Raw genomic sequence first — 26,044 nt, forward strand, 5'->3', positions numbered from 1 at the left:
TGTCACTGGCCCTCATATGTGGGATCCGAACTGGGGCCCTCTGGCATCCCAAGCGAGTTCTTAACCATCGTGCCACTCGGCCGGCCCTGCAATAGTCTCTTCAGTGTAATTCACTCTTCACCCTGTTGTTAGCTTATGAAAATCTTACTTAAGATCACTAGGGAAATATTCAGGTGCTTTGTCTGACACATAAGACCTTTCATGAGCTGAGTTCAGTTTAACTTTCATAATATAATAGTTAAGAATTTGGGCTGTAGAGTCTGGCAGACTCACGTTCTGCTTCTGGAATTGACATTTGGCGCTTTCACCATTTGAAAAGTTGGGCTAAAAGTGACAACATTTGGAATTGTTGTGAGAATTAAATGAGTTAATACATGAAAAGTGCTTAGTACAGTACTTAATATATAGTAAGCGCTCAATAAGGGTAGCTGCTATTATTAATGATTATTGCCATACTCTCTTTCATGTTCTAAGCCAGGATGGGCAAACTTTTTCTTAAGGGTCAGATAACAAATATTGTAAACTTGTAGGCCGTATGGTTTCAATCACAACTATTCAACTCTGCCGTAGTGTGAAAGCAGTTGTGGACAGTATCTGTCTGAATGGGTATGGCCGTGTTCTAATACAACTTTATCAGAACATGGTTGGCCCACAGGCTGCAGTTTGCTAACCCCAGTCCTAAGCTCTAGCTCTGAAGGTACATGTTTTGTATGGCATACTGAACGACTTACAGTTCCTGCTCGCTTACTTTCAAGCCTGGGCACATACTGCTGCCTTCACTTGGAATGGCTTTCCTATACTCACTCACTCGGCCTCTACTAGTGTATTGCTTGGCAAATGCTTATGTATTTTGCTAGGGGTTCTTATATTTTGTGAAGCCATTGGTGACTCCCTAGGGTGTGTTAGATTCTCCTCTGTTGTGCATCCTCAGTACTCTGTGCTTCATTCTGTCATAATATTTAGAGCCCTTTCAGCTGTGATATTGCATTTGTGTTTCACTGGCTCAAGATCGAGTTTCTTGAGATTACCCTCAGCACCAAGCACATGCTTGGCACATACAACTTGTGAATTTATAAAGGAATGGGGGTAAAGGAGGTCAGCAAATGCTGGAGAAACAGTGCCTAAGTAAATATAATGTAGCCTTAGTTATACCACATTACTCAGAGAAAGAAAAGCCTCCCTTATTGGGTGAGATTTATAGACTATCTCTAAAAGTAGTTAGAGGTCCCATTATTTGTCCCAGATGCCACAAGTTACCTTCCTCTGAATGATCACGACTGTGATTTCATCCTGAAAAGAGACTATATTTGTGAGCAAGTCTTTTGTTTCCTGGTTACTTCAGGAATTCTCTCCATTTTGATAGTTCCCTAAATGAAGAGCTGATTCTCAATTCTCATAGGAGGATTAATATGGTTTCTAACTCTTAAAATTCTTCTTTTGATCTAAGTTCATTCATCATTAATGTTATTATCTTAAATTTATAAGCATAAAATTTCCACTAAAAATTTTAACATTCAAATGTACTTGGGTTTTCTTGTAAGAAGTCTTTAGTGGAAAATACAAGTTTGCTTTGAATGCCGGTAGGAAACAAATGGCAAACTCAAATAATTGAAGTGAATTTAATGAAGGGACTATATTTTACAAAGGTTCAAGAAATGTCAAGGGAATGATAAGGGCTGGTGAAGCACTGAGGGCCTTTACCTCTCCCAGACCTGAACTGGCCACAGGAAGGAGCTGTTACCAGACCCCAGCAAGAGCTGTAGCCTTTGACTAAGGGCTACCCAGCTGGAGCTGTGGCCTTTGATAGAAGGTCATAGCTGCAGTCAAACTGGACCACTGAGGGGTGGAGGTGGGAATCAAGAGAATAAATATTCAGCTTCTCTCTGATATCACTCTTCAGTCTGGTTCTTAGCATTGGCTGAATCCAGCCAGTGCTGGAAAATACGAGAGTCTGGGCGATACAGCGTTCAGACTGCTGGGACACAGAGCGTGTTGGAAAATAATGGGGTGTAGGTTTAGAAGGGCAAATAGGGAATATCCAGCAGAGCCATTATTGTATATATGTTTTCTGTTTATACTTTTTTTGTGTTTTGTTTTCAGCTCCCACATGTCTTTGTGAATTGTGTTGAATGCTTTACCTTGAGGCTGATTTTGGAACAAATCTTAAACAAGTTGAATCATTTCAGTTCTTCAGAGGCTGGATGTTCTACTCAAATAACCTGTGACACATTTAATGACTTTGTTCATCTATTTAAACAAATAACCACAGCTAAAAGTCTCAAGGATCAGACTGTATATATTGTAAGTAATTTAATTATATCATCTCTTATTTGAAAACTGTTTTGTTTATTAGCTCAATTTTAATATATTTGTTTTGAGTCTCATGTTCACTGCACTATGCAAGGTGCTTTTGGGATACAAAATGTTTTAAATGTATTTCTTATCTAGAGGGAGCTTCAGTTTAATAGAAGAGTTACGACGCATATACTGACATATGACTACATGCAGAATGTGATAAGTGATAACCATGAGATGTGAAGTTCTGACTTAGGTACATCTGGTACAGCTTCAAGAGGTGACAGCATTTGCGATAGATCTAAAAGGATGATTAGGGTGTTGTCGTAGGAAGAAACTGAAGAATGGGAATTTCAGATGGAGAAATTATATAAGCAAAGGCATGCAGATAAAAATGACGGCCGGGGAATGTCAAATAGTCTAGTTTTAGTGGGTTGTAAGTTTGAGAGGAGAAAAAGACTAGAAATGTACGTGGTGGCAGATCATGGAGTGTCTTGTACTTTATTTCATTTTCTAGGTAGAGAGAAGAGATAGAGAAGATTTTAGAGCTACAAATATGCTTTAGGAAGATTACTCTGAAGGCATGTTGTTGGAGGGGATGAAAGACTGAAGGCTGGAGGAATGATTTTGAGGTTTTGGTAGCAGTTTACTTTAGAGGAAATTTGGGCCTGGACTAGAGTTGAGGCAGGAGATGCAGAAAGGAATAAATGGAAGAGACACCAAAGGTCCAACCTGTTTATTGTGTATAGGGTAGATTTCTGGGGAAAGTGAGTCAACTGATTTTATGTTGGCTAAGTTTGAATTGTAGTTGTAACATCAATGTGAAAAAGACTAGCATTTAATTGAAAATGTGTAATGTGTTTTACATTCATGAATTTTTTAATAATACTTTAACCTTTTAAAAAATGATTATCTCTGGAACTGGAATTGAATTTTAATATAAAGCTTTATTAAAACAGTAAGTTATAAACTCATCGAAGGGACCAAATCTTATTCATATGTGCATCTCCTTAAATATATAAAACAATTCCTTCCACATTTTAATTTCTTTATTTATTCAACAAATATTTATTGAGCACTTCCTGTATGTCAGGCACTATTCTAGATACTGGCCATAGAACAGGGAAAAAAATAGTCTCTGCCCACTTGTAGCTTGTAGTCTAGTTGAGGAAGATAGATAATAAGCAAGTTAACATGCAGTATGTCAGATGTGATACATTAATAAAGTGGAATAAGGGAGAATCAGGTGGGTGAGGGAGAGTAGTTCTTCTCCTAAATAGGGAAGACTGGGAAGATCTCACTGAGATGATGATAACAACTGAAATATGAAGGAAGTGAGGGGCAAGCCATGAAAAGTCTGAAATAAAAAGAATATTTCAAGCAAAAAGATTTACACGAGAGTACAAAGGAAATTGGAGCATTTCTAGTGCATTCAAAGAATATCAGGGAAGTCATTGTGGCTGGACTAGTTTAAGTAATGGGGAGAGTGGTAATGTTGAGAATCAACGGAAGCGTGCAAGGATGGAAGCATGGAGACTGGTGTTATGGATTGAATTGTTTACCCCAGAAATTCATAGGCTGAAGTTCTAACCCTTAGTACTTCAGAATATGACCTTATTTGGAAATAGGGTCATTGCAGTTCTAAGTAAGATGAGGTCATACCAGAGTGGGTTGGGCCCGTAATCCAATATGACTGGTATCGTTAACAAAAGGAAATTTGGAGACAGACATGCACATGGAGAATCCCATGTAAAGATTGGCGTTATGCTGCCACAAGGCCAGGGACTAGCAGAAGCCAGGAGAGCGACCTGGAACAGATTCTTTGCTAGCACCTTCAGAGGAAGCCAGGCCTGCCAACACCTGGATCTCGGACTTCCAGCTTCCAGAACAATACGTTTCTGTTGTTGAAGCCACCCTGTCTGTGGTGCTTTGTATGGCAGCCCTAGGAAACTAATACAATTAGTTAGGAGGCACTTGTAATAGTCTAGGCAAAACATGTTGACTTAGACCAGTAGAAGTGGAGGTTGTAAGATGTCTGGATAGATTTTGAAGGCAGGGTTGACAGAATTTTCTGATTGGTTGAGTGTGGTGGAAGAGAGAAAGAAGGAAATCAAAATGACTCAAAAGTTTGTGTGCACCTTGAAGGATGGAGTTGTCAGTTACCTGAGTGGAGAAGACTATAGCAGGCGGGTCTTTCTGTGGGCGAAGGAGTGATCGGCAGATTAGTGTGGGGCATGTTAAGTCCAAGTAGAGATGTTGAATTGGAACTTGGACACTTGACTTTGCTGTCCAATGTGATGATGCTTTTTGGAGTTGTGAGCATACAGCTAGTCATACTTAAGCTGTAAAACCGGATTAGGTCACCAAGAGAATGGGTGACTTAGAAAACAGGTGAGTCCAATTACTGAGGCCTGTGGCACTTCAGTGTTCAGGAGATGAGGAAGAACAAACCAGGAGACAAGAAATCAGTGATGCACAAGGAAAACTTGCAGAGGGCAGTGTCCTGGAAATCTTGCTAAGCTGCCCTTTTCTCGTCCTTTGGTGGAGAGAGCAGGCTGTTGTTGGTGCTTTTTGGTCTGTGCTCATTGGCCTTCCTTCAGCTGGCTTCCTCAGCTGCACATCTGCGATATGTGAGGCGGAAGACAGCTCAGGCAGTTTATTCCCTGAGGTGAGTGGCCCTTCTTCCAGTTCCGAGGTCCGCAGCTTGTCTGCCTTCTCCACTTTTCAGAGCCCTGTTTGTTTTATATATAATATTCAAGATTCTTAGGAGGAAGAATAGGAAAAAGTACATCTATTCCATCTTCTCAGAAGAGGGAAATCTAATTTTTTTTTAAAATGCAAATGCACAGTGAAGAATACAGTGACTAGTATAGTTTGGCAGCATGACCATCTTGATTTATGCTAAGATGGCTCTAGTTTAACCCACTGTTGCTTTTGCACCATCAGTTCAAATGTCAACATGGTGAAAAAGGCAAACCATATTTTAGAATTATTATGAAAATAGTTTTGACCTTCTTAGCCCCCTGAAAATGTATCAAGGATTCTTCCTGCCTCCCCAAGGGGCCACAGCTCACACTTCAAAAACCAGATCTAGGAAATAAGTTGATTTTTCACTGAGGTAGGTTAGGAGACAAGAGCATTGGTGGAGAGGAATATAAGGAACTAAGAGTCTGCCATATATCAGAAGGGGTCATTTATGTAGGTTTGAAATATCCAAAAAAATGTAGGAGTTGTATCGAGAAGTGATAGTCAGAAAATAACATTTATAGAATGAAGAGGAATGATACAAGAATACGTGAATGGTTTCAACAAGTAGAATTTCAAAGCTGTGTGTCTTTAGAGAGGAGGGAGAATCAATATTCTAGAAATAGCCGTGAGGAGTAATTAGGGCTCTCCTCGTTTGTCAGGCCCAATGGATTAAAGTAGGCATTCAGTAAGTATTGGTTAGTTGACTAAATGTTAAGAGTGGATAAGTTTGCAGATATTTAGTGTAGAACATTTTTTAGAGTAAATCTATAGACTGTTCAGCTATCTAATATACGAATTGGTAAGCTTCAGTACTTAGGGAGTAATACAGAAAGGTGGCTGAGAATGTTTTCTAGTCAGTAAACGAGTTTACAAATTAAGAGTCTATTAGAATGCCTTTGTGTAAATTATTAAGAAAAATGCCTGGATCTGAATTAAAATTTTTACTTCTCTGAATTAGTTATCTGATAATTGCTTTTGAAGAGGATAATTTATTAGAATACCATAAAATAATTAACTATATTAAATCAGAATGAACTATTAATTAATGGCTCCAGCTTTGTGTTCTATATTAAAATGGACATAAAAATTGACCAATTTATTTGAAATTGTGTCCTGAATCAGAGAGGTATTTAAATGGAGATTGATGGGAAGATTGCATAATGCGAATGCATAGTGGAGAGACTAATTTATACCTTTTTAGCAGTAAATAATTTTGGCTTTATTTTGTTTAAACTAATTAGAAATGTTAATTAGTAATCAATCTTAAATTGATTACTCATATATTGTTTTAAGCAGCCTATTTAATAAAACAGATATAATACAACTTGTACTACTTAGGGAAATAATTTTATATTTCCTATATTTTAATTTTATTCCTAATTTAAATAATTATAATTTGCAATAAATCTATTAATAAAGTGTAAATGATTAAAAAAACAGCTTTCTTTGGAGACAGGGTGATCTCAGTTCTTGTTGAAATTGTACAAGAGGAAACTAGAACATTTTGCCATGTTACAAAACTAGGAGACTTATCAACTACTACTAGGGTTATTTAAAAAAAGACACAGGGTTTCATGGATCAAACGAATTAATATCGTTAAAATGTCCTTGCTATCCAAAGTGATCTGTTCTTTCAGTGCAGTCCCTGTCAAAATTCCAATGGTAGTTTTCACAGAAATAGAAAAAACAATTCTAAAATTTTTTCGGAATCACAAAAGACACTGAATAATGAAACATCCCTGAGAAAGAAGAACAAACCCTGAGAAAGCTAGAGCATCACACTTACTGGTTTTAAACGTTTTATAAAGCTGTAGTTGTCAGAACAGCATGGTCCTGGACTAAAAACAGACACACAAAACAACAGACCAGAATAGAGAGCCCAGAAATAAACCCACATATACACGATCAATTAATTTATGACAGAGGAGCCAAGAATATACAATGGGGAAAGGACAGTCTCTTTAACAATTGGTGTTGGGCAAACTGCACAGCCACATGCAAAAAAATGAAACTGGATCAGTATCTTACACCATGCACAAAATCAACTCAAAATGGATTAAACATTTAAACATAAGGCCTGAAACTAAAGCTCCTTGAAAAAAACAGGAAAATATCTCCTTTACATCAGTCTTGGCAGTGATTTTTTTGGATTTGACACCAAAAGCAAAGGCAACAAATGCAAAACTAAAGAAGTGGGACACATCAAACTAAACAGCTTCTGCCCAGCAAAGGAAACCCTCAACAAAATGAAAAGGCAGCCTGTGGAACTGGGAGAAAATATTTACAAATCATATATCTGATAATAGGTTAATATCCAAAATATTTAGGGAACTTAAGCAACTCAGTAGCAAAAAAAACAATCTGATTAAAAAATGGGCAGAGGAAGTTACATTTTTCCAAAGATGGCCAATGGGTCCATGAAAAGGTTCTCAGCATCACTAATCATCAGGGAAATTCTAATCAAAACCACAATGAGATATCACCTCACACCTTCAGAATGCCTATCATAAAAAGGATAAGAGATACCAAGTGTTGGCAAGGATATGGGGAAAAGGATACCCGTGTGTAGTGGTGGTAGGAATGTAAATTGGTACAGCCACCATGAAAAACAGTATGGAGATTTCTCAAAAATTAAAAATAGAACTACCATATGATCTAGCAAGCTTATTTATGGGTATATATTCAAAGGAAATGAAATCAGGTTCTCAAAGAGATATCTGCACTCCGTGTTCATTACAGCATTATTCATAGTAGCCAAAATATGGAAACAACCTAAATGTCTGTCAGTAGATGAGATGTAGTGTATATTGTTAACCTAAAATTAAAAAGCTGAAATGAGAAGCAAGACGTGTTTATTTGGGGTTAAAGAACTGCAATTTGGGTGGCACAGATTTAGGCAGAAACCCAAATAGTGTTCCTATTACAGGGTGAAAGCAAAAAGCTTTTATGAGAAGAGCAAAGGAATAATTACACGAAAAGAAAAAGAATTCCTGTTGATGGTAACAGGCTGAGCTACTCTTGGCTATACATGATTGGTTACTGATTCAGTCAGCAGATAAGAGTCCATACTCATCTGTCATTTTGGTCAGGATGTCTGCTTTCCTGCTGACTTTACAAACAGTTGTTTGTAAAACAATGTTGATTTTAGCCCAGTGCAAAGGCCTGGCCCAATACAAAGATTCAAGGAACAGGATGTGCTAGGCAGTTCCTCTAGAATGGTGGCTTCAACTCCATTTTGTTTTTGTTTTTGTTTTTAAGATTTTTATTGGGTAATTGGGGGAGGGGGAACAGACAAGTTGCTGTCGTTTTGTTCCCCAGTCTAGTTGCGGAGGACGTTGCTTCACTGGCCCAAGTTGGCACCATCATTGTGCTCTTCCTGGGCGAGGCAGATCAGTCGCCAGCTTCTGGACGGCCGCTCACAGCGGTTGCTGGCCGCTCACGCTGGCTGCTGGCTACACACAGTCGCCCATGGCAACCCACTGCCACAGGGGCTGCAGCCTACGCCATTTCCAGCGACTCAGGGCAGCCCAGCTCCAGGTTGAGCTGTTGTTCAGCATCTTAGCTGTAGAGGGCAGGGTCACTGGCCCTCATATGTGGGATCCAAACCGGGGCCCTCTGGCGTCCCAAGCCAGCTCTTAACCAACGCGCCACTCAGCCGGTCCAACTCCATTTTGAATAGGATCAGTTTATAGTATTTTTCACCATGGAGTGTTATTCAGCCATGAGAAAGGAGGAAATCCTGTCATTTGCGACAATATGGATGGATCTTGAGGGCATTATGCTAAGTGAAATAAATCATAGAAAGACAAATCCTGTATGATCTTACTTATATGTAGAATCTAAAAAAACTAAACCTATAGAAACTGAGAGTAGAATGGTGGTTACCCAGGGGCTAGGGTAAGGGAAATGGGGAGATGTTGGATGAAGGGTACAAACTTCCAGTTATAAGATGGGTAAGTTCTGGGGATTCTAACGTAGAACATAGTGATTATAGCTGATAATGCTTATTATATACTTGGAAGTTGCTAAAAGAGTAGAGTACAGCTTCAATGTTCTCACCACAAAAAAGAAATGGTAATTATGTAAGCGATAGAGGTGTTAGCTAACATCATGGTGGTAGTCATTTTGCAATATATAAGCGTGTCAGATCAACTCATACACCTAAAACTTACACACTATTATGTGTCAGTTATATCTCAGTAAAGCTGGAGGAAGAAAACAAGCCATTTTGAAGGGACTTCAACTGTCCGAAGATGAGACAATTTGACCATCAAAAAGAATAACAAATCCAGTGGATGCAAGCACAGTAGACATGTTAAAATTCAAGAATTCATAATGATTCTAAACCAGCGGTTCTCAATCTTACTAATGCCGTGACCCCTTAATGCAGTTATTCATGTTGTGGTGACCCCCAACCATAAAATCATTTTTGTTGCTACTCTATAACTGTAATTTTGCTACTGTTATGAATCGTAATGTAAGTATCTTTTTGTTTTCCGATGGTCTTAGGTGACCCCTGTGAAAGGGTTGTTCGACCCCCAAAGGCATTGCGACCCACAGGCTGAGAACCTCTGTTCTAAACAAATATATAAAAAACACAAAACCTCAGCTCATTGGTGACCATGGGAGTTTAATTTCTTAGAGTGCTGCAGTAGGCTGAATAATGGCCCCTGTAGATAGCAGGTCCTAATCCCTGGAACTTGAGTGTGTTACCTCATTTGGCAAAAGGGTTTTGCAGATGTGATTCAGTTAAAGATCTCGGGATGGGGAGGTTTACCTGGATTATCCGTGTAGGCCCTAAATGCCACCACAATGTCCATATAGGAGAGACGCGGAGGGAGATTTGACTGCACCACATACACAGAGGATAAGGCCGGAAAACAGAAGCAGAGGCAAGCAAGAGTGAGAAACTCGAAGATGCTGGCCTGGAAAATTAGAGTGATGCAGTCACAAGTCAGAGTGCTGGCAGCCACCAGAACCTGGGAGAGGCGAGGAATGGAGGTGCTGGAGGGAGTGGGGCCCTTCCAACACCTTGATTTTGGCCCAGCAAAACTGATTTCAGACTTTGGACTGTGAAAGAATGAATTTTTAGTCTGTTTTAAGCCACCAAACTTGTAGTAATATATTATAGCAACCACAGAAAGCTAATACAGGCACACACCTGTTATTCTGAAAATTGGCACATAAAGGGAGAATCAAGCATGTATTCTTCTTGTCCTGTGTGAACTTTATTTCTGGGTAGCCAAATAGGGGATGAGGGAAAGCTCTTTCTACAAAAATGTCATCCAATAAATGCAGAAAGAATCATAGGAGATTATAGTTTTTTAATCCCTAATTAATAATTGCAGTCCTTAATGTATATAGGCAGTGATCAGCAGTTGATGCTGAAATCATTAGGAGAAAAGCTGCTGGGGAACTTCATAATGGATGGATCAGGCTGATAACACCTGAACCTGTCATTTTTAACATCACAAAAAAGAGAGAACCAGGTATTGTATGCTTGCTGATGTAATTCAGTAAGAAAGATCACAGCACTCTTGGTGAAGTGTTCTTGCCCAAAATTTGAACCTGAATCAGATCAAAAGTCTAAATCTACTGATTATTTTACAGTAAATATAGAGGATATAGGAACATATTAAATGACACAACAGAAATGCAACCAGCCAATCCAGAATTTGGAAAATTCTACATGACAGATGACCTAACAAAAAGGGGAAAAAAAAGATGGTTCGATGGTTTGTTATTTAAAACAAACAAGAAACAAACCAGATGCAATGTAGGGACCTTTTTGGATCCTGAATCAAATAATCTAACTCTAAGAAGACATTTATGGTACAAGTGGAGAAATTTGAACTCTGGTTATTAGATGATAGTAAGGAATATTGTTTAACTTTTCTAGGTATGATAATGATACTGTAGTTATGTTTAAAAAAAAGTGCTCATGTTTTATAGCTGCATACTGACATATTTACAGAGAATGGTATGTCTGGGGTTTGCTTTAAATTATCCAGCAAGATGGTGCACGGTGGATAGAAGAAACAAGATTGACCATATGTTGATATTTGTTTGAGTTGGGTGAAATATATATGGGAATTCACGGTACTAACCTCCTTAGTGTTGTGTATGTTTTAAAATTCCATAACAAAAAGTAAAAACCTGTTAGCGCAATTGTTTTAAATAGTGCTTTTAAGACCTTGACTTTTTTATGGACAGGTGGATGCCTCTTCAGAAAGTTTTTTTTTAAAAAATTAATGTTTTTTTAAATGGAAGTTTCAAATATATAAACAGAATAGTGTAGTGTACCCAAATGAACCCATCACCCAGGCTCAATCATTATTAACATGTGGCCAGACTTTTGTATCATCTGTACCCCATTCATTGTTTCCTGAATCACATCATGTTTTCCAAAAAAAATATGTACTATATCTATATATCTACTTATATGTATATCATATGTATGTCACTCATAAATCTATACATATGTACTGTATCTTTCTGTATATAGTATATATACTATATATCCCTAAAAGATAAGTACCTTTTAAACAAACATAATCCCAATAGCATTGCCATAACACTGAACAAAAATTTTTATCTTAACATGATCTATTATCCAGTCAAACAGGGTTTAGCATGTAGCTAAAGTTCAAACGAGAAAATTTTTACATGATGAAATTCACAGTTTTCTTGTGTGTCTTTCTTTAAGGTCAGAAAGAGCTGTATTTTGGTTCACAGTGGACATTTATCTTTTATCAAATGGAATAAAAAATGCACATGGTTGTATTTCTTTAAACTTAAGAAAATGTTCTTAGAGTATATTATACCATTATCTTTTTGATAGTATACCTGAAAAATAAACCTTTTTAATGTAGCTGTGACTCATTTTTCTATTTAGAAATTTGAATTAAAACATATCATAAATAGTCTGTTTTTTAACTTACTTGACCTATTTAAAACATCTTCCACAGATGTAAATAGCATTTAAAAATTCATGTTACAGTTTTTAACATAGAAAGTTTAATTCTTGAATTGTGCATTATTAATTTTTGTAATTTTGTAATTGTGTTTTGTAAAAGGGCTTTGCAAATTGATTTTGTTGCTACTTGTTTTTTAATAAGGTTCTAGATAAAGCAGAATATCTAAGAGATATGGAAGCGAATATTTTGCCTGGATTTCTTAGGTTACAAGAATTGGTAAGTAATGTATGAGAGTCTTTTTCCCCTGTGGCCTAATCAATAGACTGTGTTGTCAGCTTTTTACTTTTGCCAATCTGATAGGGAGAAATGATCTCTTAATACAGTATTAATTTGCATTTCTCTATTAGGGAAATTAGCATTTTTCAAAATTAAAACAATTTGTGACTTGATAACATTTATTCTTCAATTATATTAGCTTTTTATTTCTAATTATAAGTGACTAACACTGCTTTCTATTAAAAGATTTTAGGTGCTTGCTAGAGTAAATGTGACTGGGCTAGACTGAACTTTCTGCAAGAATTTTAAAATTTTCTTTTCATTTCAATAATCTAAAAAAAAAATGGTATGTCTATTCTGAATCATCTTGGGTTCTATGTCATGGCCACTGAGTGTCAGAACCAGTTTTGTATTTCCATTTACAATTGTATTGGCCCTTAATAGCATTAATACTGCTCTAATTGTGATGGTCTGGGAACAGAGCAGGAATATTTTTTAATATGCATATGTGTCAGGTGAAAGCCAAATAATATTATGGCACAAACAGGATTTTACAGTTGTTTAAATAAAGAAAATTGGTGAGAGAATTCAGTGTTCACCAATACCAGTTGGTATAGGAATGCTGAACTCAAAAGAGCTGTGACTGTTTCACTTTGTGAACATGGTTTAGTTTGAGCAGACAGTACTGTTTATCATAGTTACTATGTTAATTTAAATTTTATTGATTTTCTAGTTTTGTATTTAACTTATAAATTTATTTTGGTTTTATAATTTTGTAAGCACTTTGAGCATAAATAGTTTATATCTACCTAGTTTTATATCTATTTAAGTATTAAGTAACACTACCTCTCCAAATATTTAATTGACTTTTATTATATATAAACTAATTAAATATTTGGAGAGGTAGTGTTTAGAGCATTTCTACCTTTGAAAAGTTAAACATGGGCCGGCCGAGTGGCTCAGTTGGTTAAGAGCTCGCTCAAGAGTGCAGAGGCTCTGAGCAACAGCGGTTAGAGTCCCGGCCCGAGCTGAGCTGCCAACAGGTGGCAGGATGGCTCAGCTTAAAAAAAAAGAAAAGTTAAACACATTACTTAGATTTGAGAAATGGTTACAAGTTCGGAGAGGCTTTGCAAGTGCCACTGAAATCATTGTGCGCCTAAGGCTGACTCCTACAATTCACTTTCAGTAATAGTTTTCCAATATGGAGCGGACAGGAGGAGATTATGTAGCTCTTGGTGGCCTATCCTAGAAGTTTCCTCACACAGTCTAGCCTTTCCCAGTTTGGTTAACTCTTGGCATCTTACTACCAAGATCAGGGACCCATCTTGTTTGAGCAGATGTCTTCTCCTCTCTTTTATTATTTTGTTGTGTTTGTTTTTTTGCATTCACACCCACTATCCATTGCTTTGGTCTAGAACTCCCTGTCTGGTATCCAGAATGCATTCTTGCTGTCTTCCTTCCCTTCCAGTATAGCTTACTGCATTTCCCTCCTCATGCCTGGCCGGTAATGGTGATTATGCGTCCCGTCACAGTAGTTAGGCTTTTCACAATTTTTTTTGTTTTAATTATGGAAACTGAAGAAAACTTAAAAAGTCACGGTAATCTCTACTCTACCAGAAAAGAGAATTGTTGTTTTAATGTTTCTGAAAACATGCTTGATTTTCAAAAATGTATTTCACTTAAGAGAAATATAGCAAAAGCATTTCCTGTTTATTTATAGTAAATATTTATCTGAGTAAAATGAAGTTGAAATTATGATAGACATTGTATATTGAAAGTAGTTTCAGATGAACAGATGAGAACGTTATCAACTTAAAATCCTTTCAGACTGATAAGTACATTTTTTAAGCCTCTCAGTATTTTTTAACTTTATAAAATGCTTTTGGATAATCATATTTTAAAGCAAAAATAACTCAATGCTTTGAATCAGCATTGTGTTTGGAGCATACTTTTTTATCCCTATAGAAATAAATTCAAGGAATCTTAAAAGTTAATAAGTTTATAAGACAAAAAGAGCATTTGAAAATAAACATCTTTTCCTTAATTTCATAAAGATGCTAGATTTTTGTGGAATTATTAATTTATTGAACTCAACTGCCTTAGTCAAAATAACTTTTTCTAAATAATATTGGAATATAAGATTACACATAAGTTAGGAATCAATAAATAGTAAATCACCTTCAAAGTATTTATTTATGAGTGAGGATCCTAAGAATAGTTACAGAACAAAACAGCTTTCATGTCTGCGTTGTCAACTTGGGAGATGTCAAAAGAATATGGGAAAATTAAAATTTGTTTTGAGAATGCAGAGTTATCTACAGATAAATTCTAACTAGTACGCATAGGGCATTTGTGGCCACCCTGTGGAAAGATAACATACACAGTAAGTTTGTTCTCCCAGTGTTCTCTTTTCGTATGCTAATTATAATTTCTAAATATATTTCAAAAGATGTCTGTTTACTTAACTCTGATGTGTTAGATAACTAACATGCATACTTGGTTGTGTTTTTGATGTATATTCAACATCAATTTTATGTGATAATTTGTATGAAAATAACCTTTTAAAAACTTAAAATTTTTCTAATATGTGGTTATATAATATGGCTTATCGGTTTTTCTTCAATTCATATTTCTTTTTTCTTGGTTGCAGTAGCCATTTTAATTATGAGAGATGTTAAGTTGAGCCTTTTTTTGTTTATTTATTGAAGTTAATGATTTTTTTTGAAAATCCCCATTAAAAGGTTTTATCTTAATTATTTAAGCAAATGTGTTTCTTAATTTCTATAAAATAAGTCCTTGTGTGACTGACTGTCCTAGCCTTCATGGGTAACTGCAATGTTGATTAACCTAAAAGTTTTATGGAAATTCCAAGTAATTATGTATGGAAATTTGCTAGTGGAGGTACTCCTTGATTAGGTTTTTCTAAATATGGCTTATTAATATGCAAATAATTTGTTATATGTTAGAACTTTGCTGGATTTATTTGAAAGAAAAATTCAAATGGAATTATTGCTCTGATAAAGATTTTTAAATGCAAAGTTACTTTTATTTCTTTTTCTTTTACAGACTGACAGAAATGTGACGGTTATCTTACTCAGTGAAATTGTTTGGGAAAAGTTTCGTCCAAATACTGGATGCTTTGAGCCATTTGTCTTGTATTTCCCTGATTATAGCATAGGTAAATGTTAAAACATTTTGACAAGTGAGATTCAATAAAATAGTTTTTGGGAGATTAAGCTAGCATGTTCAAATAGGAATACTTCGATGTCTTAATTTGTCAAAGTTTGCTGCCTGTCTCAAATAAAATGTTACTTGCAAGGTGTGATCAAACTATATGGTAAATGTTTAAATAAAAAAAAATGTATTACAATAAAAGACACATTGCCATTAATGCCCTTCAAAAATATTCCTCCTTGCTTTGAACACACTTATGTCATCATTCTTGCCACTTTCTGAAGCAGTTCTGGAAGTCCTCTTTTGTGAGTGTCTTTAGTTGTGCTGTCATGGCTGCCTCGATGTCCTGAATCATTTTGACTTTGGGGAAGAGCCAGAAGTCACACAGCACCAGGTCTGGTGAACAATGTGGATGAGGACACACTGTAATGTTTTTATTTGACAGAAATTGCTGCACCAGAAGCGATGTGTGACACAGAGAGTTGTCATGACGGAGGATGATTTATGGCACACTTTAAAACACACCTTCTCTCAACCATAGCTCACACCCGACTGACTGTACTAAACAAGTTGAAACTTGTCACACACTGTTACTAAGGTTTGATGCACCACTTCCCATATTGAAAATTCCTGCCTTTCTGTTGGGTGGCACTCGGCAGCAGCATTCACCGTATTTTTTTTATCAGAGTGGAAAGGCTCCGTTTCACACACCGCTTTGGTACAGCAATTTCTGTCAAAAACATTATGGTGTGTCCTCATACATCTTATTCATTCGATCTGGCACCATGCAACTTCTGGCTCTTTCCCAAAGTCAAAATGACCATCAAAGGTAAACGTTTTGAATCGATTCAGAACATCGAGGCAGCCATGACAGCGCAACTAAAGACACTCACAAAAGAGGACTTCCAGAACTGCTTCAGAAAGTGGCAAGAATGATGGGATGAGTGTGTTCGAAGAGAAAGGGAGTGTTTTGAGGGGAATTAATGGATGTGTCTTTTACTGTAATATTTTTTTTTTAAATTTTAACATTCACGGTATTTTTTGATCATGGCTCGTAATTTTCTACACTTATAGAGGTTTTATTTTGGAACTCTGAGGGGTTATGTATAATTACTAAAATGTTTTGAATAAGCAGTTCTCATATTTGTGCTTATGGTGAGTTTTTACATCTTTTAGCTAATACATTAAGATGTATAGTATATTGCAATTGTAACATCTATACTTATAAGAAACAGAGTAGGTTGGCAAAGCACATTAAAATTGTATTGACATCTTTATTTGTCATGTACTTGGGCTAAGTACTATGTGATATGTATTTTTGATTTTCTAAATCTCATTTTTCATTACTGTAACTCTTAGAGTACCAACTGCTAACCCTTGTGTTTCTTATTTCTTTTTGGTTTGTCTTTAATTTTGAATTTTATAGATAGTAATGATTTTTATCTTTGGAAGAGCACAATAGCGTTTTGTGTCCCTGAATAGCTTTGTAGGTTAATACTGTGATGTCACTATACAAGTGTGATATTTCTGATTCAAAGATTGTAACTATGAAGCATAAGGTGGTTAGCAAGCTCTGAAAAAACAGCATTCCTTGACCTTGGCCTCATTAACACTATCCTTCTGAACAAATCAGCTGTAAACGTTTATTAAGATCAACAACACATTTTTGCCTGTTTTCACAATAGCAGCAATCAAAAAACACTTCCTGCTTTAACTAATTAACAGATTTGAAAAAGGAACCAAAAAATAGGTGAAGGGAGCCCTTATTTTCAATAGCTTCTCTTCCATGAAAATCACAAAATAAGGAGGAGAGAAGAGACTAGGAAGAAAAGGGTAAGAAGAAAAGAAGAAGTCAAAGGATTTCATTAAAAAAATTCTTTTGTACCTGTGTCATCACTGTTTGAAATTAAATTTTTTTCATGACCCATTTTAGGCTTCAGTACTGAAAGCCTAATAATTTAGAATTTAAGAATTTAAGAAAATTATAAAAAATGCTGTCGTTCTACATCTTAGTGAAGTTGGATTAAAATATGCTATAATGAATTACGGAATTTGATTAAAAATTTTAAAAGGTAAAAAAAGATACAAGGCAGAATAGATGGAGAGGATTTGAAGATGTAATTAACTAAAGTGATCTTGCCAATTTTAGAGAGTGTAGGCTAATAGGTTTTTGAACAGTATCTAATGAGCTAAGTTTAATCTGATTATTCTAGTGCCTTTTACATTTCAAGATTTTTTTAAGCAAAAAATATAATCATACAAAAAGGTATTCAGAAAGGAAGCACTAATTGATAAGCCAAATTATAGTCAGAGTAAGTAATCATGGAGGGGCAGAGATAATCTTAGCGGGTAAGTCATCGAATCATAACTGATACATACATCATCTTTAGGAATATGGTGTCTGATATTGAGGACACCCTCTCCTCTCAGCAGTAAACTAGGGGCCCAATTTGGAATTCTTGTTTTCTGGCCTCTGCCACATGCAGCCTAGTCGTCTTTTGCTAATGCATTTTTTTTCCCTTCAGGTGGTTTATAATCCAATTGATCAGTTTTTGGTTTAGTTATTGTATCAGTCAGGATAACTTGTGCTCCAATTATAAACGATTTGAAAAGCTCAGTGACTTAATGATTTTCTACTTGACAACCTTTGTGCTATTGTTGTCCTGCATTTAACGTCTACATTTATTATAAACTCTATTAATACATTATTATTTGGGCTTTAAAGAAATAAAAGCAAAAAAGAAAATATCTTTTGTTTATCCTACTTGAGATTTATTGAGCTTCTTGGATTTAGTTTGATTAACTTTGGAAAATTTTTAGCCATTATTTCTTCAAAAATTTAACCACCTCCGTGCCCTTTTTCTGGGACTGCGTTACATGTATGTTAGACCACTTGATATTGTCCCACTGAATCTCTATTTATTTAAAGTTTTAAATCTTTTTCTGTTTTATTTGGGATAGTTTTTGTTTCTATGTCTTCAAAAGTTTACTGACCTTTTTTTTCTGTAAGTGTCTAATCTGCAGTTAATCCCATCCAGTGTAATCTTTCATTATAGATCTCATTATGCTTTTGTTGTCTTTATCTCCTTGAGCATATGAGCATATTTTTTACAGTTGTTTTAATGCCCTTGTCTATTAATTCCATTACCTCTTTCATTTTGGGTTTGTTTCTGTTGACTGATTTTTCTCTATTCTGGCTATCCATTATGCTTCTTAGTGTGTTTAGTAATTTTTGATTGAATGATACTGTGTTTTTTTGTTATTGCGTGTTGGACTCTTTTCTGGTAAGCATTTAAATTACTTGAAGCTATATTTAAGGCTACTTTTAAGCTTTTTTGGAGATAGAATGTAGAGAAGCCTTTATTTATGGCTAATTTCAGCTCCACTTACCATCATCTCTGTCTCTTAACTCAGTGAGATTAATGGACTCCTTTTGGAATTCTCCTTATATCAGTTCTAAAATTACCCCTAGTTAGAAAGCTTGGCTGAAGGTGAGATTTACCTCATTTATTTCCCTTTTCTCAGGTATCACCGTCCTAGACTGCCTGTTGTTTGGTGGCTGAAAAGAGTTGTTTTCTGTAATTTGACCAGTTTTTCGTTATTACAGGAGAGTATTTCTGTGTCCTCTTGCTCCCTCACGGCTTGAAACAGAAGCCCCTCTCCAAGTTAGAAGTGTTGTTCTAATAGGTTAGATTATATTTTGATGGTGAAATTTTAAGATACCAGAAAACCAGTCAAATGGTTTCTCCTTCCCTTTATTTACTACCTGTTAGTGCACTGTTTTTAACTTCTTGTTAGAGATGGGATTCTTAATAAGTGTGAATAGTCCTAGACTATCAGAGCTGGCATGGCTTACTTTAATGCGAAGCTGTACTCTGAGATTTTGTCTGTGGTCTGTGACTAAGCTGGGTTACTTTTACAGTAACAGCGAAGAGTTCTAATTCTTATAAGACTTTCATCAGGACTGAAATGGGCCGGTGATAACATTTAATCAGCAGTCAGCTTTCACATGAGGCACTAGTAAGGAACATCTAGATAGAGATGTTCGGGAGGGGCTCGGAAGTGCATCCTGAGCTGGAGACTTAGCTGTTTTCCCAATTTCCTCATCTGTGCATTTGTAGACCATCGTTTTTGCCTGTGTATGTTCATCTGTCTCCCCTCCTGCCTTCCCTCCTTCCATCTATCCAGTTACTTGGTGACTTTTATACAAAAATATCTTTATCTCCAAGTTTTAAAACACCTTTGGAAATTTTTAGTGTATCAGATATTTTCCCATGCGTAGTTTAAAAAAGCTTAGTGACATTAGATTTAAATTTTGCTATTAGAATATAAAAGTACATGAACTCTAAAGTCAAGTTTTAGCCTTTGTGCATTTTTTCAGTAGCTGTGATATAAAAATGCAGATCAAGTAACAGTCTTCCATCTGGAATCCATTCAGGATAATATTCTAAGCATGAAAATAAGCTTTGAAAAAAAAATTTTTTTTTTGGATCAACTGCCATGTTTAAAAGATCTCTATAATATAGCTATTTCTAAGTTTCTGTTTATGACTGTCGATTGATAGTCCACATATATTGTTTGATCTTGCACTCATGTCTAACTGATTGTGAGGAATAGGAGAATAAGAGAGTGGTTAAAGTCAAGAGCTGTTGGTAAATGGCATGGTATCCATGGTAAAAATGCTCACTTAATCAGAACCTTAAACAAAAGGAAAATGACACGCTCAGAACATTCTGTATGAGTTTTCACTTGTAAGTATTGCAGAAGTCTTGAACCCTGTGGAACTAGGTGTAAAGCACCAGTCATCATATTCATAGAGTTCTAACTTAAGAAGTGTAGAGACCATGGCACCAATTCAGAGAGAATTGCACTGAGGAGTGAATGTTTAATGGTTTCATGTACTGTAACTGGGAAAGTTTGAATAATAGATGCTTGTGTCTCTTTAATTTTAACTGTGCTTCTACAATATGATATTTCCAAAAGAATTAAATATAAGTTTAGGAGTCTAAACATGATATTGTATAAAGAGTTTAAGATAGAAGAGAAGTAAAGATACCAAAGTTGTAGGGAGAAAATGTTCTATAAAAGAGAGAATGACAAAATGTGACAATTTCATTAAAATATTTATGAATTCATTTTGCAAAAAATGAAGAGAATTTTCCAGTTTGGTGGTAGTACCCCTAGTTTATGTAGTACTCCTTGTTTTTACAAGTTGATATACTTAATAGGCAGAAAAATAAAATAGAATATATTATTTTTTTGTCCTTGATACGATTTTACTAGTAATAAGGTTCTTGAGATTTTCTTCAGATGCCATTGTTTGTTTAATATTTGTCTTAAGCAACATTAGTATTTTTTTTTAGAACAGATTTATAATTGATTTACCTCAGGTTCAAAATTTGTATAACTTTTCTAATCTTTTAATATTTTTATTCCTTAATTATTGCTAGGCCTACGTATTTATTATTTTAAACCTTTGTTATAAAACGCTAGAAGATATAACTAGGATGCTGTATTAATCATTCTGAGTTCATTTGTGTCCTTTTGTGTCCTGTGAATAGGGAACCTTCAAAAGATCCTGTCTCATGATCATCCTCCAGAGTATTCATCTGATTTCTATGCTGCTTACATTAATATTCTTCTTGGAGTTTTCTACACCGTCTGCCGGGATTTGAAAGAGCTCAGACATTTGGTGAGTGAACATTTTGCTTTAACAAAAATTTACGTCTTAATATTCTTCCATGTACAAATGGTATGTGGTAGATTGGAAGCTGAAAATTTATTCTCAAAAACGCTGTAAGAAGGTAGAAATCTGTGGGTTAGTACAAATTTTTACCTGATTAGAAAATTTTCATTTATCTTTAGTTATGTCTTTTCACACTTCCTTAGGAGTGTTTTCCCCCGTCTTTCTTTTCTTTTTAATTGTAGACAATGTCGAATTCCATTAAAATCAAAATGAAGAATAAAGAAAGGTGTAAAATCTTAAAAAGCAATTTTACATCTCTTTGTTAATTTTCATAAGTAACTTTCAGTGTTTATGTATATAGTGATAGTGGTCTGGAATCTAGATGAACTTGAGTGTGGTCAGAAGCTTTCATTATAGGTCTTTCATTAGCCACTGACCCCGTGTTAGTAATCTTGATATAAAATTACTTGAGCTGGCCGAGTGGCGCGTTGGTTAGGAGTTGGCTTGGGACGCCAGCTCTGAGCATCAGGACCCCGGTTCGGATCCCACATGAGGGCCAGATCCCACATGCTGCGCTTGCTATAGCTAAGGTGGTGAACAACAGCTTGACCTGGAGCTGGGTTGTCATGAGTCACCAGCGATGGCGTAGGCTGCAGTGGGGCTGGCCGGCAGCTGGTGTGAGCCACCCTGAGCCTCCCTGAGCGGCTGTCTGATGACCGGCGAGCAACTGCCTCACCCGGGAAGAGCGCAATGATAATATTAACATGGGCCAGTGAAGCGATGTCCTCCACACTAGACTGAAGAACAAAAGGACAGCAACTTGTCTGTTCCCCTTCCCCAATTCCCCAATAAAATCTTTAAAAAATATATTACTTTTATAATTTATATAAAGGATTACCTAAAATTTTTTTAAACATTAGAATAACTTTGTATTTCACAGGCAGTTTGGAAAGTGATCCTGTTTACTTTCATCCTTACCTTTGACCTTTCCACTTTAATTGTGGGGTTGTGAAAGAAAGGAGGCAAGAATGTCTGGTTTCCCTTTTAGAAACCTTCAATTAATAATACTTACACTCTCTCCATGTAACAGGAGATAATAATATACCTAAGGCTGGGGAACAGTTACTTTCAAAGTAACCTTCTATATCTCTTAGCACATTTTCTTTGCTTTGCTCTTTTTTTTCCTCTGGAAAGTATTACTCAGAGGGATTCAATGTGTGTTTGAATGTGTGTTTGAGATTGCATTAAGAGAAGATGACCATCTAAACTTGTGCTCACCATTAGTACCTTTCAGAAGTTTTGGATTTCAGGCCTCTTTTAATTTAGCTGTAGATTCAAGCATTTTCTGAATTAAGGAAAAAACAAAAGACAAGCTGTGCTAATTCAAGCTTATCACTAAAAATCTCTCCAGGAGTTGAATGTCTTGGATCCTTGGTGCCCAGGGGAAATGGCAGCAGAGGGGTTTTCAAGAGAGGGGAGAGGATCCGTGACTGGTTCCTGGGTGAGACTGAGTTGTGAGCAAATACTCATCCCCTGACTTTCCTGGGAATTAACTTGCAGTTACTGCTCCTCAGCACTGATGTCCTTGAATCCAGTGGGAATTTGTGCTGGCAGCCATTTCAAATAGATTCTACAAGAAGGAAGAATTATTTAGGGAAACTATTTCTAGAAAAAGAAAATGTAAAAGGAGAAAGTATATAATTAAATATAGTATTTAAGTCCTTTGGGTTTCACTGAGGAATGATTTTATTTAGGGATGAGTTTATAGCTTTTTTGGTAATTGTTACGTCATACGAGGCTTGACAATTAAGTTCGCGAACTCATCCTAGAAAAAGTGCTGCATATCTCATTGCTGAATATCACTACGGTCACCTTAGATGTGCTTCCCTTGGGAAGCTATGCACCGATGCCAGTGCCTAGTCCACCCTTCAAAGCAATTTTGGAACTCCTTTCTGGAATGGCCATCAGAGCTGTCATTGTATTATCCTTGATGTCCTAAAGGTCATCAAAATGTTTTCCTTTCAATATTTCCTTTGTCTTTGGGTAAAGAAAAAAGTCATCAAGGGCCAGATCAGGTGAGTAGGGAGGGTGTTCCGATACAGTTATTTGTTTACTGGCTAAAAACTCCATCACAGACAGTGCCGTGTGAGCTGGTGCATTGTCATGCAAGAGCCATGAATTGTTGGCGAAAAGTTCAGGTCGTCTAACTGTTTCACGCATTCTTTTCAGTACTTCTAAATAGTAAACTTGGTTAACTGTCCATTTGGTACAAATTCATAATGAATAATCCTTCTGATATCAAAAAAGGTTAGCAACATCGTTGCAACAAGTTCGTGAACTTAATTGTCATACCTTGTATTCATAAACTTGAAGCAGTATTACTACTAGTAATACTAATAAATACTAATAAATAAAAAAAATGATCTTTAAGCATTGGAGAAAAAATAACAGTGTTCTTATTTTCTTCATATGTATAGGAGAATAAAGGTATATTTTCCTTTTTTTCCATCAAATGGATAGTGTTTCAAAGTTTGTAAGTGGCACATTTCTTGAAAATTTAATAAATCATATGCAAAAGATTCTTTTCTGTCATCTTTTCTATTTGTGTGCTTTTCAATTTGCTTTAGGAATTGTTATTTCTTTAAGTATTATTTTTATGGAGGTCAGCACAAGATAGGAGAAATTAAAGTACTACTTTGACTATTCATTTAGGTGTGTCTTCTCTGACAATCCGTATGGTAGTTCTAAAAAGTAGTAATTATAATTTTTAAAAAGGTTAATTGAAGAAGTTATTTTTCTACTCATATAAATGCCAAGCACAGAATAATTCATTTTCTACATAAGACTTAGTTTTGCATGATCTTTTTTTAAACATGTGTCACAATTTAAACTTATTGTATTGCAAACCTTCCCTCCCTCCCAAATATCATAATTTTCTTAAAAATTACTCAGAAAAACGGTTGCTTAGCCAAAGCTTAGCAACCGTTTAGAGTGCAATTCCGAGTTTCTGATGCCTGGTTGTTGTTGTTTTGTTTGGGCCTGTGGCTAGTGGTGGTGGCCAGTGACATAGTGACTAAGAAGAGGATGCAAAATAATTGAAGTATATGTGGTAGAATGAGCAGAGGACTTAATATTAAAATACCTTAGCTCTGCTGCTTTCCAGCGGCGTCATGTTGGGAATGATACTTAATTTTCTCCATGTCAGTTTCCTCATTTCTGAAGTGGGTCTAAGAATACATACCTCAGATGATTTTTATGGTATAAAATGAAATGGTCTTTATTAAAGTACTTATAAACAATATCTGTAAAGATGTTAGGTGATATTACTGGTAACACTAAGTCATTTGAATAAATATTCTCCTTTTAAAATATAATTTCTGAGAGGATCATTTATATTTTGTGAATTATTTAAATTTATTAATATAGCTGCTTTTTTTAGTCAGGACCCAGCAATTCCTACGGAATAGAAGCTTGATTTCGTGTGTGAGCGTGGGGCAAGGTAGATGGCCCCCTGGATGTTGGGAGAGTGGAAGGAGTGGGTACTGGGAGTAGGACAGGGAAGCAGCTGGGGCAGAGCAGCTATGTGAGGTTCAGCTAGAACGCTGCTGCCTCACACACAGCTTGGCCCTCGCACGTGCAGTGACCAAGGTAACCTCTGACTACGTCAAATGGTATCATGATGTTCTCAGATCTCAAATTCTTTCATGTACTCTTTTAGCAATATTTTTGATGAGGATGCAGTTGTTCTGAAATGGCTGCACACCTCTCCTCCAGCTATCAGTGGGTTCTTTAAGACAGTATATACTAACATGTTTCTGTACATACTAGTTTTTTTGCTTATTTTCAATATGATTGTATGATAGGAAAAAATGGCTCCTGAGAACTAAAATGAAAAAGATTATAAAATTTTGTGAATAAAGAATCACGATGTCTGGCTCCACAGCATAAGCTCATAAGTATTATACCATTATGAATTCAATTAATCCTTACAAGTCCTGCAAAGGAAGGTCCTATAAGGAATCCTCATTTTACGTCTTCATTTACCAGATCTGTGATCTTGGCCAAATTACTTAATGTGTTTGAGCATCATTGTCTCTTCTGTTAAGTAGATACAGTATCTACCGCAAAGGAATTTGTGAAGTAAGAAGAAGGGAACACATCTAAAATGCCTGATAACCTGTTGGAGATCAGTTCATTTTAGTTTGCTTCCTTCTTCTGCTGAGCGAAAGTTCATGGGTTTCGAAATAGATTGAGATCTTTCTATCTACGAGAACATGAACCGGAGCCAAAGTGTGGGGACTGCTAGTCCCTGCTGTGGGTTTGTATCATATATTAAAGTCATATGAAGTTTGAGGGGTGATCTGGCAGAACAGGTTTCACCCCACTGATTGCCAGAGTTGATTTGATAGGTGGCTTGGTGAGTGAGTGTCCTTTACCACTTTTTTATATCCCTGCACTGATTGCCTTATGGATGAGGATGTCTTTTACAGAGAAGAGCTATTCTTTGGTTAAGGGTACTTAAGGGAGAGTTGGAATCTTTAATTAGGAGAAATGATCTAGTTAGGTTTGTTTTTCTTTTTGATTAAAGTATACCATACATATAGAAAAGCACAGAGACAATAAATACGTATCTCATTGAAGTATCACAAAGTAAAAACACATGTGTAAATAAATCCAGATCAAACAAAACTACCAGCATCTCAGGAGCCCATTTCATGCTTCCTCCCAATTTCTGCCTCTTCTTTTCTCCTCAAAGGTAATCACTGTCTGTACTTCTAATATCAAAGATTAGTTTTGCTTGTTGTTGAACTTTCTGTAAATGGAAACATATAGCATGTATTCTTTTTTATTTATTTTTTTCTTTTAATTTTTTATTATGAAATACACATTTTTTAGAATTAGTTTCAGCTGCACAACACAGTGCAATAGTTATACTTTTTACCCCTCG

At 36.0% G+C, this 26,044-nt stretch overlaps 1 protein-coding gene across 1 annotated transcript in view; it reads left to right on the plus strand.

Moving 5' to 3' along the window:
* ORC5 (origin recognition complex subunit 5) overlaps positions 1 to 26,044 on the plus strand; it is a 76,001-nt gene that overhangs the window by 3,431 nt on the left and 46,526 nt on the right. Inside the window, exons 3-6 of the mRNA XM_019655144.1 lie at positions 2,101 to 2,301; positions 12,162 to 12,236; positions 15,303 to 15,414; positions 20,972 to 21,102. Coding sequence (XP_019510689.1) covers positions 2,101 to 2,301; positions 12,162 to 12,236; positions 15,303 to 15,414; positions 20,972 to 21,102 — 519 coding nt within the window. The remainder of the gene's footprint in view (positions 1 to 2,100; positions 2,302 to 12,161; positions 12,237 to 15,302; positions 15,415 to 20,971; positions 21,103 to 26,044) is intronic.

This window comes from Hipposideros armiger, unplaced genomic scaffold (genome assembly GCF_001890085.2).
Source record: "Hipposideros armiger isolate ML-2016 unplaced genomic scaffold, ASM189008v1 scaffold_236, whole genome shotgun sequence".
NCBI classification, from domain to species: Eukaryota; Metazoa; Chordata; class Mammalia; order Chiroptera; family Hipposideridae; genus Hipposideros; species Hipposideros armiger.